This window comes from Molothrus ater, chromosome 5, assembly GCF_012460135.2.
Source record: "Molothrus ater isolate BHLD 08-10-18 breed brown headed cowbird chromosome 5, BPBGC_Mater_1.1, whole genome shotgun sequence".
Classification (NCBI taxonomy): domain Eukaryota; kingdom Metazoa; phylum Chordata; class Aves; order Passeriformes; family Icteridae; genus Molothrus; species Molothrus ater.
Window position 1 is genome coordinate 24,349,497 of NC_050482.2, and position 16,251 is coordinate 24,365,747.

A 16,251-nucleotide genomic window follows, 5' to 3' on the forward strand; every position below is an offset into this window, starting at 1 on the left:
AACAATTGTTTTTAAGAATCAGTATTTTCAATATCCAAGAAACTCAAGCTGCAGATTTGATGGAAACATAGTGTACAATTGTCTACAGACAGGTTGGACAGCAGTTGTAAAAAAAAAAATCCCACAGAGGTTTTTTTTTGTTTCATTTGTTTATGTAAACAGAAATGATGATAAGAGAAAACATATCATTCTATTCCAGAAAGCAATCACAAGCTGCAAGATCTCAAGAACAAATATTTGTCCGAATAGTTAATCTCCATAAAAGCAAGGAATGTACCTTCATGCAATGTCAGTCCAAGTCATTAACTGCTGAAGGGTTCTGTCAAGTAATGATAAATGCACTTGCTGCTGAAGTTAGGGAAAGCAAAAAGCAAACTCTGTTTCTGAGCTCTTCAAAACCCAGAGAAATATATACTTCAGGCAGGTTCATTAAAAAAGGTTTGACAAGCATTCCTAGCCAGGAATGCTCATGGTTTGCAAAAGGTTTGGGAACCAAGTTCCACTGCTTGAGCTGTAAGTTATTTAGAACTCATGACTATGTTAAAAATGAATCTTTAGACAGGGATAAAAGCAGAAAATACTATTTCACTCTCATATGAGACATAGAAAGGAGAAAAGGACACTCTTGTGTCCCACTGGCAGGCAGAAATTTTCTTGAGAGGAGTATTTAGCACTGAAAATGATGATCTATGTAAACCACAGAAATTCATGGAAGTGGATACAAGGGGAATGGCTCGTGTGCCTGAAGGTTTTCTAGTTTTTCTACTTTTAGAGTTGCTCTAACAAGAAATATTAATTCTGCCTTCAAGCCTTACCTGACCTACATCCGTGAGCCAATACAGTGACACAACTACCACTGTGGTGGGTGTACTTTCAGCAGACTTTTCCCCAAAACACAGGCTGGATGAGCTTCCTGTGCCTCATGGCACCCAGGCTTCCAGGGGATACAATCTCAGGGCAGTTTGCCATGCAGTGAGTGAGCATCCCTGTCTGTGCCAGGAGCTCCCAGTGCCTGTGCTCCCTGCCCAGCAGCACCACACTGCCTGTGCTCACCTTCCTGCTCCCAAGGCAGGGATCCCCTGCAGCCAAGGAAGCTGACTGAGGCATCCAGTACCAGACAGAATCAGCTCCAGTGTTCTCATGCACCACACATATTTTCCTTTCAGGGCAGCTTCTCAGGGAAAAAAAGGTGCATGATCTCTCAGAACCTGAGCTTCTGAGAGGGATCTTTAGGCTGTGATCTGGAAGGGGTATCCTGGTTTGGGGTCTCATCCTGCAGGCAGCCAAGAGGCAGGCAGGAACTCAGCTGTCTGCATGCTCACTGCAGCACCCACAGAAATCCTACAGCTTCCACACTGCAAGGCACATGAAGCACTATCAGGGCAATACTGTCTGGGATTCTAAGTTGAGCTGCTCTCTGTAAGCTCATATTTCATACAAAGACATGTACAATCCAATTTTGATGGCCCCTGCTGTGATTTTGATGGTTTATCACTCTCTGTTGGGCAACCTATTGCCATTCCAGACTTTTGAGGTTTTGCAAAATAAATAAATTAATAAATAAATAAATTAATTAAAATCCTTCCAAAAAATGTTTCCTTCTTCCTCCCCTGCAAATTGCCCTGACCTCAGGAACAGAGTGAACAATGCTGTTCAGACTTGGAACAGTGACAGATGAAGGGTCCAGCCACTCAAGAGCTAGAAATTGACTGCCTGGTCTGTCAGGAAATGGGAGATTCTTACAACTCTTTAATTTGATAATAGCATTTACTTCCTGACTTAGAGGATTCTGACCTTAAAATCAAGATGCTCTTATGTATGGAAAATCTATTGCAGGTGATTTTTAAATTATTGTCACATTAACTAGTTCTTTCCCTCTCATAAATGGAGTCACACAAGCAAATCTCTGGTATTAAAATATCAGCTCAAGTATTTGCAGAAAGAGGAGGAATGTGAAAAACAGTGCCAGCAACAGTTTTAGAGAAAAATTTTCTGTGACAAAATCACCTTCCTATAAGTCTTGAAGTATTTTGAGAGAGCATGTAAAATTCTGGCATAAAAAGTTTTTTGGCATTTCTTTGAGACAACCCGGTCAGATCACTTGTGGTCTCATTATGTATGCAGGAGTCATGTTGACCATCTGTAAATTTGGCCTTAACATAGGGGTTTGCATGATTAAATATCCAGATCTCCAAGCTGATTTAAGCTGTTTCCCATTTCTACCAGTACTGCAGCCTGTAATGGTGCTGGTGCCCTTGCTGTTTCCTGATTCTACTCCTTCCCAAAAAAACCCAGGTGAAGAACTGGGCCCAGCATGTCTTCTCCTGCAAACAGGGTAGAATTCCAGCTCTACTGAAATTCATTCTAGGGTTCCCATTGCTTTAAAGTTTGTAGGATTTCATCAGATATATTTCTTTGCAGGTGTGTCAACATGGAATTTTAATCAGACTTTTAATGAGTTCCCCTTCTGCTCTCCTCTACCCTTCACCTCAAAATAATATATGGCATGGAGCAGACAAAGAACTTTTCAAGCTGTAATTATCATAATTAAAAAATGTTTAGTAATTTCTTTCAAAGGCGTAAACAAAGCAATGAAGTCCAATAGACACACAATGCTATTTGTTGGAACACTCATGACCTATTGTAAAAAAGTACATAGGGCTGGTCCCAACACATCCTTGCTGTCATTTTGTGCAGGAAGTGAAATCAAGCCAGGGACAAACCTAATGTAATGATGCTGAACGGCACAAGACTCAGCACATTAATGAAATATGAGCCAGCCACTGGATTTTCTTTGACATAGCTATTTCTAAATGCTTAAATTGAGAAACAGGTTGGTACCTATTCATATATGAAAAACCCTACAGTTCCCGCAGACATTAATTACTTTAGTGGATGCTTCTAATATCGGGAGCTAAAAAGTTGCACACTCAAGGAGAAGGCATCCTTTTTAATAGCTATTTGCATTTTTTGCAGTGCAAATGCCATATTCATCTACCTCAGCAGCAAAGGAATGCCCTCATAATACCCTTGGGCTTGGTAAGGAAGAATACAGCCAGGACAGGTTCAGGGTGAACAGGAAATACGATCTTGCTATTAAAAAAGGAAACCTCAGAATGGACTTCACACTCCAAGTCTTTTCTGTAGAGATTAATTGTTATCAGAATCATTTGATAAATCATTAGCAACAATGAAGATAATAAAGCATGACAGAAAATAGTCTCTAAGAACCAAGAGTTGATTAATATGTACCAAGTTCCTCAAACTACTAATGCAGTTCTAATGATAGAACCTAAGTATTTTACTTATGTGACTTCTTTTTCTCACTTAAATTTGTCCTGATGGAACAGAGCAGCAGTCTTGACTCTCTGCATTTCATCTTCATTCTATTTCAGTTCTCTATTTACCTTCTGTTTTTATTATAGCCACCTGTACAGTAATCTTTATCCCTTCCTTTTCTTCATTCCCTATGCTTTTTTTCACAGTTCCCTACTCTCATTGCGACTGAAGTACTTCCTTTTTCATTGTCATCATCTTTTGAATTTTTAAAGTTTTGAAATCAAGACTTGTGTTTCAGACTCATACCTACTACAGAATACTTATATGAATTTTTAAAATATGAAGAATTTTCAATAATTTCTTGTATCTTGGCTTTTAGGTAACCAGTCTGAACATACTTGAATCCTGATTTTCCTGGGAAAAAGCCAGAAAACCAGATTTATTTAAGTATTTCAAATAAGATTTTTAAAAAATTATTTTTATTTAGGTAACTCTCTTTTCTCTCCCCATGATTTTGTAAGCCAAAGCTTTTGTTAGACTTTAGCTGAATCATTTATGAAGGATTTGTGATCCAAAAGCATAGGCTTTGTTTTTGTAGCAGTTTGTAACCTCAAACAGAGTGTCAGGCTCACCCAAAACTCAGACAAATGCTGGCAAACTTACTTTCTCCATGGCAAAATATTTCCATGGAACAGATTTTTGAAATGTGAAGCAGTCAGTGCACTGCACGTGGGTCGGTTAAATGCAGGGTAAGAGAATTAAACATGATTCCAGAAAAGACACAGAAGATAGGACAACATCCAAGGTAATCAGTCCAGAGCCCTGTACCTAAGATGGGGAAAGGGATGGGGAGATCTATGTTTACTGAAACCATTTTTTTAACTAAATGATATCAAAATTGAACATTGCAGGGGGGGGGACTGTTATACATGCTTATGTGATCACTGATAAACTTCTTGAAGTCAGTGCTTTTGGGAGTTTGTCTCTAATCAAGATGTTCCTCTGCTATAAATAAACTGTGCTAGCCTCTTACCTTCCAGTTCCCCCAGAAAACTCACTGTCTGCAGCTTCACAGCTGATCTGCCCATGATTTTGGGCCACAGATAAGAATTTCAGTTAGAGCAGTCTGTGTAGGCCAGCAGATCACACCAGTGAGGGATGGAAAAAGCAAAGGCAGACAGCTTTGGGGGCCACATGTCTGGGGTGCAGTGCTGGAAGTGGGAGGTTTGACACGGTGCTGATAACACCCAGGTTGTGGGATCAACCCCCAGATGGCCTTAAGAGCTGGCTTGATGGTCATTGTGGGTCCCTTCCAGCTCAGGAAATTCTGTAAATCTGTGACATATTACGTGGACTTTCTGCCTGAAAGAGGCATTTATACTCCTTTAGCTGTTTGTATTAGGATGTGATAAACTTCACCTTGACATGCCAGTGGCTCTCCCCAACTGTGAAGACAGGTTTAGTCACTTGCTGTCACATAATTTACACCATAGACATGTACCTGATTAGATAACCAAGCTGCCATTTAATACCCTCTTGTAGAGAATTACAAACCACAAAGCACTGTTCCACACTTGAACCCCTTATTGTTCCTCTCTTCCACACAATTTGTAAATTTGTAATCTGCCCATTTCTCTTGTGAAAACAAGGCTCAAAATCACGGCACAAAGTGTTTCACTCAGTAACAGAACTTCTCAACACCTACTGATTTAGTCATGTGACCAAAAACAAAAAAAGCAAAAACAAACAAAAAAACCCACAAAAAAAACCCACCACCAAACCAACGAAACAAAAAACCAACCCAAAATCAGCACAGATAAAAGGAGATGGAGCAGTACATGGGATGCAAGGATGTGTTTCTGTTTGGGAGCATTCTTAGCACTGCAGTGAAATTCTCCCCCAGGGTGGATTCCACCCTTTGCAAGGGTTGTTGAACGCATGGGAACGCAAAGCTGGGCTTGACCTATTGAGTGTCTCTTTCTATAGTTAATCTCTCCACAATCTAGTTATTAAATGAAAATTAATCTCCTGCACTCCCAGTAAACCCAGCTCAAAAGCCTACAGAATCTGACCACAAACTGCTTTCACACTATTATGGAATTTAATTTCACATGGAAACACTTCCTCTATTTGCATGCCATGTTAAACATTACATTCATGAGCAGTTGGTGTCTCTCAAATCAGAGCATGTGTTTACTTAGAGAGTGGTAATCTCTCAAAGGTAGCTTGCCATTATGTGTTTATGGACTCTTAAGTAACTATTGAAGGATCACATGAATTAACTAGGTGGGAAAATATCTATTTTACATAACAAAAAGGTAAAACTGAAAGTTATGGAAGTATGGCTTTAAAACTCATGAACTACTGGACCCACTCAAATGTGATAGGATGCTTGTTAGTTTTTAAACACGAATAACTGTAACAGGCCTGCTTCTATAGTCTTGACTGGAGGAATGCCTTCTCTTAGGATGAGTTTGTTCAATGTTAAAGCATTTAAACATGAAAATTCCTGTTTCAACTGTCCAGAGGTTTTACCTGCTTAACTTTTCAAGTTATTACTTAAGTTACTATGATAAAATCAAACAAAAATCCCATACCCTGCATATGTCAGACTATTAATGCTGATTTTTCAATCTAAATATCTGAAAATCAAGGTCTCATTATTTTCCCATTTTTTATAACATGAATAAAAAGGATTTTGCAAACCCACATACCACCTACAAATTAAATCCTACAAATTTCAATTTGTATTCATGTTATCCCTGCCATTACATTAATACAACCTCCAATTAATGCAATTCTTAGGGAAGTCACATTTTTAGAATTACTTCAAATTTAGTGGCAAGTTTCCACAGACATACAAACTTTGGAAGTTCACATCTCTCAATGGAAGAATTTCCATCTCCCTGGAAGTTCACATCTCTGAAGTATATTTTTACAGTATACTTGATGTGTTTAGCAAAAGTTCAGTCTCTCTTGCTACAATTTTTATTATGGATGTGATGAAAGGTACTTGAAAAAAAGGTTAAACCACTTTGTCAAAAGTGCTGTTGAGGCAGCACCAATTCATTTCATCTTACTTTTTGAGTTCCTTTAAACTTGCCTGTGGGGACTGCCTTTGGAAAATGTGCTCAGAATCCATACTAATTACATCTTGTCTACTCTATTATAGCATGCCAATGTAAGACTTCAGAGGTAATAGATATGAGGTAACACCTGCAAACTCAAAAGTACTCTTATTAGAACAATTCATTTCAAAAAAGCTCCTAAATAAAGGACAAATTGTAAGGACTACTGATCCGTGCTGGAATGGTTTAACCTAGGAGGTTAAAACCTTCACCTTCTTATTTGCTTACTGGGACCTTAATTTTAGAGAGCCTATTAAATTAGGCATGCATCCTGCTTTCTTGCTTGCTAAAATAATCACTGTTTCCAAGAAAAGGAAAAGAGAGCAAGAAGGTAGTAGAGAAGGAACAGGTAGCCCTTTTCCTATGCATCCTGAAAACTTTTTACTGTGATTGCAGAATGTGTCGTGTAATTTAAATGCATTGGCATTCCCTTGAATTCAGCATCACACAGAAATCTGGGCAATGTCCACACACAACTTACATCTCATTACAGTCATATTCAGTGTGTGCCAGGCATTCAGAAAGAAATTTTTGCCAGTAAGGCTGTTTCTTTTGGCTATCAAGAACACTAATGAAACTCTTAATTACAGTCCCTTTATCTCAACTCCAAAGCACTCATTTTTGTTCTTTCACCTTTTACTGCTTTTCTCTTAACCTCTTCCCATTTACAAACCACAGTAATGAGAACATTGTAAACATGATTTTAACTCTTCTGATGCCCTAATTACTCTCAAAGGAAAAATATAATCAGGAAATATAATTGTAATCAAGTTCTTAATAATTTTACACATATAAAACAGGCTACACTGCCATAAAAAATATACATTAAAAAAAGTTTAAAAAGCATCCTAGGCATAATTTCACTGGTTCACAGAGATGCAGTTGAGAACCCTTCTCATGATTCTTCAGTATTATGTACTGTACAGTGACATCCTGAAATGATGAGAAGCAGTGGTACTTAGATCTGACAAACTTCCCTGTCTGAGCCTTCAAGACGTGCCTGTCTCCCACTATGGCTCATTTCAGCAGCTCAGATCTCGTGCACTCAGGCTGCCTTGCACTGTGGTGTCCCTTGCCCTTGCTCTCCCCACGTGCCAGAGAACACTACAGAGAAGAGCAGTGAGGACCAGGGACCATGAATGAAACCTGTGACACTGCCCTGCTGTCACAAGTGTCATCCAGTGGTACCACACTCCAAGGAGCACCACTAAAACACATCCTTCCCACATGTGGACTCACAAAACTGTGCCCACTGTAGGAGAATTCCCTGCTCATCAGTCACACAGCCGTGTCAGAGGCACTGGGTGGGACAACAGCCATGCTGTGCACGAGAAAAAAGGGTACTTGAGAGACATGTACACACTAATTAAGCTTGTGACCTCAGGCACAGACTGACATCCTAGTGCATTGTGCCCTACACAAACACACTTTGTCAAACTATCTTGGCATAGCAGTTCTGAGGTGTGCAGATCTCCAATACAGCATAACAATTTTCTTCTTAATCTTCATCTATCTTCTGTTTCACAGTACATCATGAACAGGTATAATGGCACAACTGGAGGGTAGGTGAATTGCATCAAGACAAAAAGATGAAGAAGCTGAAGGGAGAAATCTCTTAAGAGAGTTAAGGAAGTACAAATGTAGCTACCAGAATTACTTGGACAAAAAAATGCCCCATTTCAGTGCTCTAAATTCCTATAAACTTATGTAAGCTGAGAAAAGAAATAAAAGAAAATCCTTTGTTGCTTGTAGTTTCACTGCTATTTAGTAATATTTAGTAATATTTTTTGTGATTAATCAAAATTACCTGGAGAAGAAATAATCTTTTTAACCTTCCTTTTGATGGTTTCATACACAAATAGAACAAAATGCAAAGCTGTGAGAACATCTTTTAGAGCAACATAAAAACTGCTTCCCTTCCAGACAAACCGACCAAAGCAAACCTGCTGTTTAGATAATGGCTAGCATAAACCAGGTTTGCCATTCTCTACAACTTTACAGAATCTAACATAAGACACATTCTAACTTCTGAATAAAGATCTGATTTCCCATACAGGGAAAATTCTATTCTTGGACACCTAAAAATATGGAAAGCTCTGGGAAATATTTACTTGCACCTTCCATCTTTCATAGTTGCTTAGAGATAAATTTACTTTGCATACTTAGCAACTCTAAAGAGGTCTAAGTGATACCTCCTTAGTAAATTAACTACATACCAAATCAAAAAAGTCAGGCAGGAAAATGTAGCACTGAATTTTGTGAAAATTCTCATGCACCCCAAATTATGTGAGTTACACTTCTCTAATACCATTTTCATATCTCTATAGACCTAAAACAAAGTGGAGACACCTTGTGTGACATCATCTGGCTTCAGCATCCTGTCCTGCAGCAGACAAGAACAGACTGTGTGTGGCAAGAACAGGCTTCCCTGTGTGCCTGGGAGCCTCAAACCCACATAAATGGATTTTGATGTGACCCACAAGAGTGACCTGCAGTATTTCATTGGCACTAATAAAGAAGGAGGGGAAAAGACATCAAATTTATGAGCTGGACTAGATCTCCAGTTTGCTTTCTCTATAGGTTGATGGTGGAAATGGCAAAGTTAAAAGGGCACTTCACAGGTATATTACTTTCTACCCTACTAACACATCTATTTGCCCACTGGGTCAAAGAAGATGTCTTTGTATTCCAAAAGCCTTTTGATGAGGATAGAGCTTGGAAATAAATGTGACTTAGCCCTTGTTAAGAGCCCTGTATTAACTGACTTGGAGCATATGCACAGTGAGGAAATAAACTCTTCTTTTATCACCAATCCTTGGTTTCTGGAGGGCTTCACATAAGAACTGGACTCAGCAGGCCTGTTTTCAGGTGGAATATATAACTATCTAGGAAGGTTTCAGAGAAAGGGGCAGAGTGAATTCAGTTAGGCAAAACTCCCCTGGTTTTTCCTTTCTGAAGAACAAGAGCAAACACCCACACACAAACTCCAATGCAAAGCATTAATATAATAAATCCCTGAAAGGTCACACTTGGGAATAAACAGGGAATTAATATTTGAAATCCATCCTTCAATCTGCCATACTGAGTCTTGTTTGGTAACTAATACATGAAAGCTAACAAGAAAAGAAAGCATAATAATAGCAATAAGGTAATGCATTTGGCTTCCTTCCAGACCATTCTGCCTTCTCTTCAGGGCAGCCCAATTTATTTAGTCCAGGAGGAAAAAAAATGCATAAGTATCAGACCTGATCTCAAATAATAAGCCCTGCTAGGAGGTGAAGCATATCATTCAGAGCTGCACCAACACAGATCAAAGCTGGCTTGATTGAGCCTGCCTGGAGAGAAAAGGAGCTGCAGCCTGCTGAGACACTGAGCCATGCCACGAGCACGGGGACCCCAAGTGTGCCACCAGCCCTGAGACACTGAGCCACCAGCAACCACCTGCTGCTCCAGGAAGGGCCTGGCTTGGGAAGCCTCCTGGAGCAAGGGCAGGTTTGAAGTGCTGAAGTCAGCTGTTTCTTGGAGCTTTGGCATGAACTATAGCTTTCACAATCGGGGTTAAGGACAGCTCTACGGAAAGCCTGACACAGAAGTTACTAATTCTCCTGTCTTCAGGAGCTTCCCAAGAGATTGCCAACAACCAAATCAAAAATCCAAACATAAGCTGAAATGGCCAGAAACATACAGGGAAATATTAGTTTATTGCTTTAATGAGCTAAAATGCAGTAGTAACCTTATTTTTAAACTGACTGACTACAGTTTCTTGCTGGACTGGTGCTAAGGAAAAATATGTTTCACTATGTGGCCAAAAGAAAAATCCTGTTCAGCACAGTTAAATATTTACTGTTTTTATTTGCATCTTACAGACAAAATCTTAAGCCGTAGCCGATTTTGCAAAGATCTCAAATGCTGGCTCTTTTTGTATCTTGCCATGTGAAAAATATATTTTCCTATACTACTCTCTGTCAACATCAAACATATATAAGAACATTTTAATGTGATTGTACTCATTGTGGGCTACATGTCACATAGGGATCAATCCTGCAATTATTTCCAGTCTAAGAACTTTTAGTGTATACATAGGAAAATCCCAAATTTAGTCAAGATTTTCTACTAAATAATTCAGATTTCTACCACAACATTCCAGTTATCCTTGCAGCCATTTTTGAAATGCAAAAGAAAGGAGAAAAACAGATTCATTTCCAAAACTGTAAGGAAAACTTCTTTATGTGGAAGAAATATGACAAGAAAATTTAGGAATAACATATTTGTACATAATTTCTTCAGCATCAGTATGTTTACTCAGGTTTTTAACTAGCAAGTAAGGCTGAGAAGGCAGACACAATATAATATCTGAGCCAGCTTACCCAGCTTCTGTTGTGTAAACTGCCAGAACTGTCAGTGTATCTCCCAGGCAGCTGGCAACAAGGTGACTTGCAATTCCACAAAATTGGGAGGTCAAGCTGAGTTCCTTAAATATCAGAAATTTCTCACTTGCTTTAGGCCCCATTCCCATACCTTTTCTTTGGGGTTTTTCACTTGGGTAGGGTCACAGGTCTTAAAAGTCCTAGATGACTAACCTCTTCTAGTTGGCAGGCTTTGATGACACTCCTGTACCGGTATTCATCATAGGATACACCAAAAATTATGTTCTCCTTTATTGTTCCAGGCATGATCCAGGAGACTTGAGGTGAAAAGGATATCCTTCCACTGTGTTTAATCTTACCCTGTGAAGGCTCCAATTCTCCCATTATCAACATCAGAAGAGAAGTCTGAAAAAACATGAACACTTGATTAATACATCAGAGATCTGTACAACAGAAAGAAATGTCGCACATAGTGAGAGTCACTCTGCTAAGTCACTTAAATTTGTCTCATCAAGAGTGTCCCTTTAAGTGACATTTAGGGCAAACTGCAATTAGTGGAGATTTTCTTGATATGTCTGATTCTGAAAGACCTCTAATATAAGAGAAACTTAATTTTTAAAATGATAAAAATTGTGTAAGGTATCTTGTAAAAAAGGCATGCTGCTGCAAAAGTATGTCATTTTAATGAAGCTATCAATAATCTCACAAGGTAAAAATCTATCTGTGAAACACATACAGACATAAGGTACTAGTGTTTATAGAGAATTCTATTTGATTTTCACATTATCAGTGACTATGTTTGCTCTTTGTACAACATAATTCAGTGACTATTTTGTTTGCTCTTTGTACAACATAATTAATGTTTATAATTTTGCTAGTGCTTATAGGTATTTTATCTGTATTGCCTTGAGAAATGCAAGTTCTCTGTATAAGTATATACAATTGCTCAGTATGGTCTGAATTTTCCTCTGTAACTGTTAACTCATTTACGTGAATGCATGACCTAAGTGTATTTACTATTTCCCTTCATAAAAGAATTGATTGCAATTTCAGTACTGACATGTTATAATTTCAAAGTTAATCAGTAGCTTGTAGTAACCTTGTCACACATCATTGGCTACTAGATCAAAGAATAGAATTGAGAAATACACGGAAAAATTTGTTACAGAGCCATTGCAGTGGTGTTCTTATCACTGATAAGCAGTCAACAAAGTTGGGACGTAACAGCCAAAGATCTAAAAAATCTGTCTAAGTCACAGTTTCATGCTGTCAAGCCCAGAGATCCTTTTGGAAGTTATACAATGTAGTGGGGGAGTCTCATGAGATTCCTTCCCTTGTACCAGAATGTGACTTTTCCAAAATGCTGAGTAAGAAGTTCCCAACCTTGCAAAGGACAGCTGTTTGGTATGTTTTGTACACTGGATGTTAAACCACTGCATCTTGCGCCATATAACACAAACTAAAAAACAAAACAAAACTGAAACAAACTCTATCTAATACTGAAGAAATATTAAACAGCTGATGTCAGGCTTCATACCTGTTATAGATTAAACAGTTAATATAGATAAAATTGTGCAGTCTGTTTCATGGCCCTGATAATTGAGTTACAGCCTCAAGCACCATCCTTACATTAAGAATGGAATCCTTACATTAAGAATGTGTAAAGGAAGGGCAGCATTTTTTGGGAAGGGGTGGGTGGGAGGTGAACGTTATTTTTGGACTTTTATAATATTAACTTTTTGAGTTAATGTTATAAGGCTTTTGTTTTTATTGCTTTGGAAAGTGCAAATTTTTTTAAGTATGTACTCACATAGACTGTTCAGTATAATCTGAATTTTCCTCAATTTCCTATGTAGCAGATGAAAGGAGATATAGATACATCCTTCAACATTTTCTAGTTCACATTTCTACATTACAATTGCCAGCATTAGCAATAACAATAAACTATTCTGCTAATTCAAAAGTATCACACTAAAATGCACCTTAACACATCATTTTGTGGACAATCTCATGCTCTGAGTCCCTTGCTCTCTCTTGTGGGATCATTAATGAAAAATAAGAAGCCTTGATCATACTGAAATTGATGGGTCCTTTGTCATTGACTCCAACAGACCAAAGATTTTACCCCTTGCAAGTAAAAGAAATTTTCACCTATAATTTATTAAGCAGGAAAAGCATAATGAACATTTGTTTTAACTTTCACATTTCCTCAAAAAACGCAGTGAAGATGAAAGACTCATCAAGACTCATCTAATTACCAAAGAGAATAAGAGTATCACAGTTCAACTCATTTTATATTAATGATGTTAATTGGATGTGTCATCTGCAAACTAAATGCATTGATAACATTTTGGGGTAGTAAAATGATGAATAATCTAAACCACAACTTTTCACAGGAAACCACCAGTTCCAGCAGCATCTCCCCAGGCTTTCACATGGGTCTGGAAGCCCAAGTGAGGCACTATAGGAACCAGAGCTGAGGGATCAGGACACCACAAGTCCAGGGCACACATACCTGGCTATATTCCTGTCAGCCTTGTCAGGTTACAAACCATCTTGTGTTCAGTTTTTTCCTTAAAATGTTAACAAGGCAGGGGAAAAAATTCTTTCTAGCACACTGAGCCATCACTATATCTATTCTATATTCTTCATTTTTTAAAGGCCAGGAGATTCTCACCATGAGCCTTAACTTTAGGTTTCAGTTTGCATTACTCCTGTAAAATTTCCTTTTACTTCCAAAGGGGAAAACATTTTTTCATTAAATTGCTATTTCCTTATAATTCTGTAACCTTATATTACAAAAAATATCCAGCGAACTCTCAGAGTGGCCACAGTACAAAACTTCAAGCAACTATTTCAGTGAAACTTGCAGATTATCCATACTTTTTCCTGCAGCCATCATTTCTGCAGCAAGCACAGCATAGCAAGAATACAGTAAAAATAGAGGTAGCAATACAGGTAACAACACAATATTAGTCCCTATAGTTATTAGGACTCTAATTGGACCAGCAGAAAGAGAAATACCTTGCCTGCTCCAGTAGATCCAGAAACAGCCAATAGCTGCCCCTTCTCAATCTTGAAATTTATATCCTGAAGAACAGGAGATGCATGAAGGGGAAAGTTATTGAAGAAGAGATTGTTGTCAGTGCTAGGAGCTTTGCTGTTGTTGTTTTCCTGGCTTGCTTTTACAAATAGCTCTCCAATTCCCTGCAACGATATATATGCGATGTACATAAAAAATAAATAAAACATGCATATACAGAGTATACATGTACAGATACACATCATGTATATCATACTATGGATTTAGGAAAACATATGAACTTACTTTTCTCATGTTACTTTTCCTATCAATAAAATACTGATTATATTATTGAATGTATTTTTTTAATGTTTGTATTGGACTTATGCCAAAATTTGTGGACACAAACAAAATTTGCTTATTATAGAACTGTTTTCCAATGTTTATACATGACATAGCCTGATCCTGTTTTCAGGCTGGCCAAAGTCAGTAATAATTACTTATTACAGGCCTTAACACTTATTAAAAGGTTTCTTCCCAAGTTTCTCAATGTGTATAATTTGATATCATGCATTACTTACTTGCCACATATTCCTTACCTGCTGAAAGCTGAAGCTAGTTAAAATGAAAGAGTGTAGGCTGCTCTTTTTAGAGAGTGTCACGGCAAATATTTAAAAAAATTAAATACATACACTCTGTGTTTTAATATAGTTTGGGTAAAAGTACCAACCTCATCCCAAAAAGCTGTTACTTTGTCCAGCTCAACCCCAGTGGTTGTTAGATTATACTCCAGAGCTTTATATTCTTTTTTCAGCAAGAAATCCTAGAAACACCATGAAAGCAGATGAAACAGTAAGGGACAAGGTCATATTGCACAAAGCAGTCTATATTTGCCTACACAGAGCACTAATATTTCTGGTGGCACTTTTGCATCACAGTGCTTTCAGCAAGAGGCATAAATATAAATTATACAACATTTTTGGATGCAGAAGGAAATGTTTTTGAAACTACCGATTCTTTCATTGCTAGTGAAAACATAGCCATAAAGGTATTTGGTTCTGATTTAGAAAGAATATCGAAACTTGGCACTTGTTTTGCTTTCAGGACTTGTACCTGGCAAGATCATCCCTCTGAGTTTAACCCTTTGTAAATGAAGCTTTGGTTTTGGAGTAAGATGTAGAAGGTTGCACTCTGGTAAACAGTGAAACAAAGCAGCTGCATGCTGGTATCTCCCTTTTCCAAAACTGCAAGAGTTTAAAAGAGTTGGAATGATCTTTCCACCAACAAAAATAAAAGGCAGATAATGATCCTGGCAAGTGCAGCACTGATGCAGTGTAATTTCAAATGACACAAGTTAGCAACCCAGTGCTTGTGTTGCCTTTTGGGATAGCATTAGGAAATAAGAGTAAGGCTGTGATAATGTAGAAAAGGCAGCCTCTCTATTCCATTATTTTATTAAGGTTATATAGTCTGTAGATATTGTCTCCTCCAAATTCTATTTTTTTTTAATTATATGGAAGCAAATAGATCTACATGGGCATTACAATGGAAAACCTAAGCAGACTCATGGAGAAATCAGTTCCTAGCAGTACACTTGCAAATTTCCCAAGTAGAACAAGAAGGGGGGCTCTGTTGACATAACAATTAGGCAGCTGATTGAAAGGGCAGGAACTGAAAAAGCTGGAAGGCATGACACACATGATTTATGAAAAGAAAAAAAGCTATGCTTTCATCACAAAGGGGTCATCCAGTGGAGCTCCTGTAGCAGTGATAGTCAGAGAGAGCACACTGATTCTGAAATGTCATGGTCTAAAAAACACGTGAAAATACAATAACCCAGGGGATGCACCTGGCCCAGTCAACTCTCTAAACTGATGTGGAAATTAAATCAGAGAGGTGTGTGAGTGGCTTACTTTTCTTATTTATGTTTCTCAAGACTAGTAAAGGGCTTTGGTGTTCTGGGACTCTGTCCTGTCTGTCTATGGGGACTATACTGAACCTGCCACAAAGAGATGATTATTTATGGGTTCTGGAACACCCATTTGCTAATATCTCCAAAGAAAAGCAAGCATTCAATGAAGTGAGGGCAATGATGTGACAAGTGGGCTTGCCAGTTCTGTGACTGTGTCCAGGCCACTGGACACACTCTTCCAGGAAACAGGAGAGACAGGATACTTCCACTAAAGCCTAGGGAATTTGAGAGCACAGGGAAAGCCTATAAAAGAACCTAACAAAGCAGCCCTCTGAATGTCAAATGGAAAGGTTTATGGCTAGATTTCTTGAATTTTCTGCCCAGTTGAAATAATAAAAATCCCACACCTACTTCTTATTCTAGACTGAGGTTCAGACATCTGATTAAGAATTTTAGGTCCTGTATTAGTTATTTTTATCCCACTAAAAATGATAAAATCTATGTTCTACAAAAAACCCCACATCTATAAATATGCAATGAAAA

General features: G+C 38.1%; 1 protein-coding gene across 1 annotated transcript in view; it reads right to left on the reverse strand.

The window, feature by feature from the left end:
- The window catches only part of CFTR (CF transmembrane conductance regulator), an 88,018-nt gene that overhangs the window by 43,352 nt on the left and 28,415 nt on the right, over positions 1-16,251 (reverse strand). The window contains 3 exon segments of the mRNA XM_036400189.2: positions 10,988-11,179; positions 13,799-13,981; positions 14,527-14,619. Coding sequence (XP_036256082.2) covers positions 10,988-11,179; positions 13,799-13,981; positions 14,527-14,619 — 468 coding nt within the window.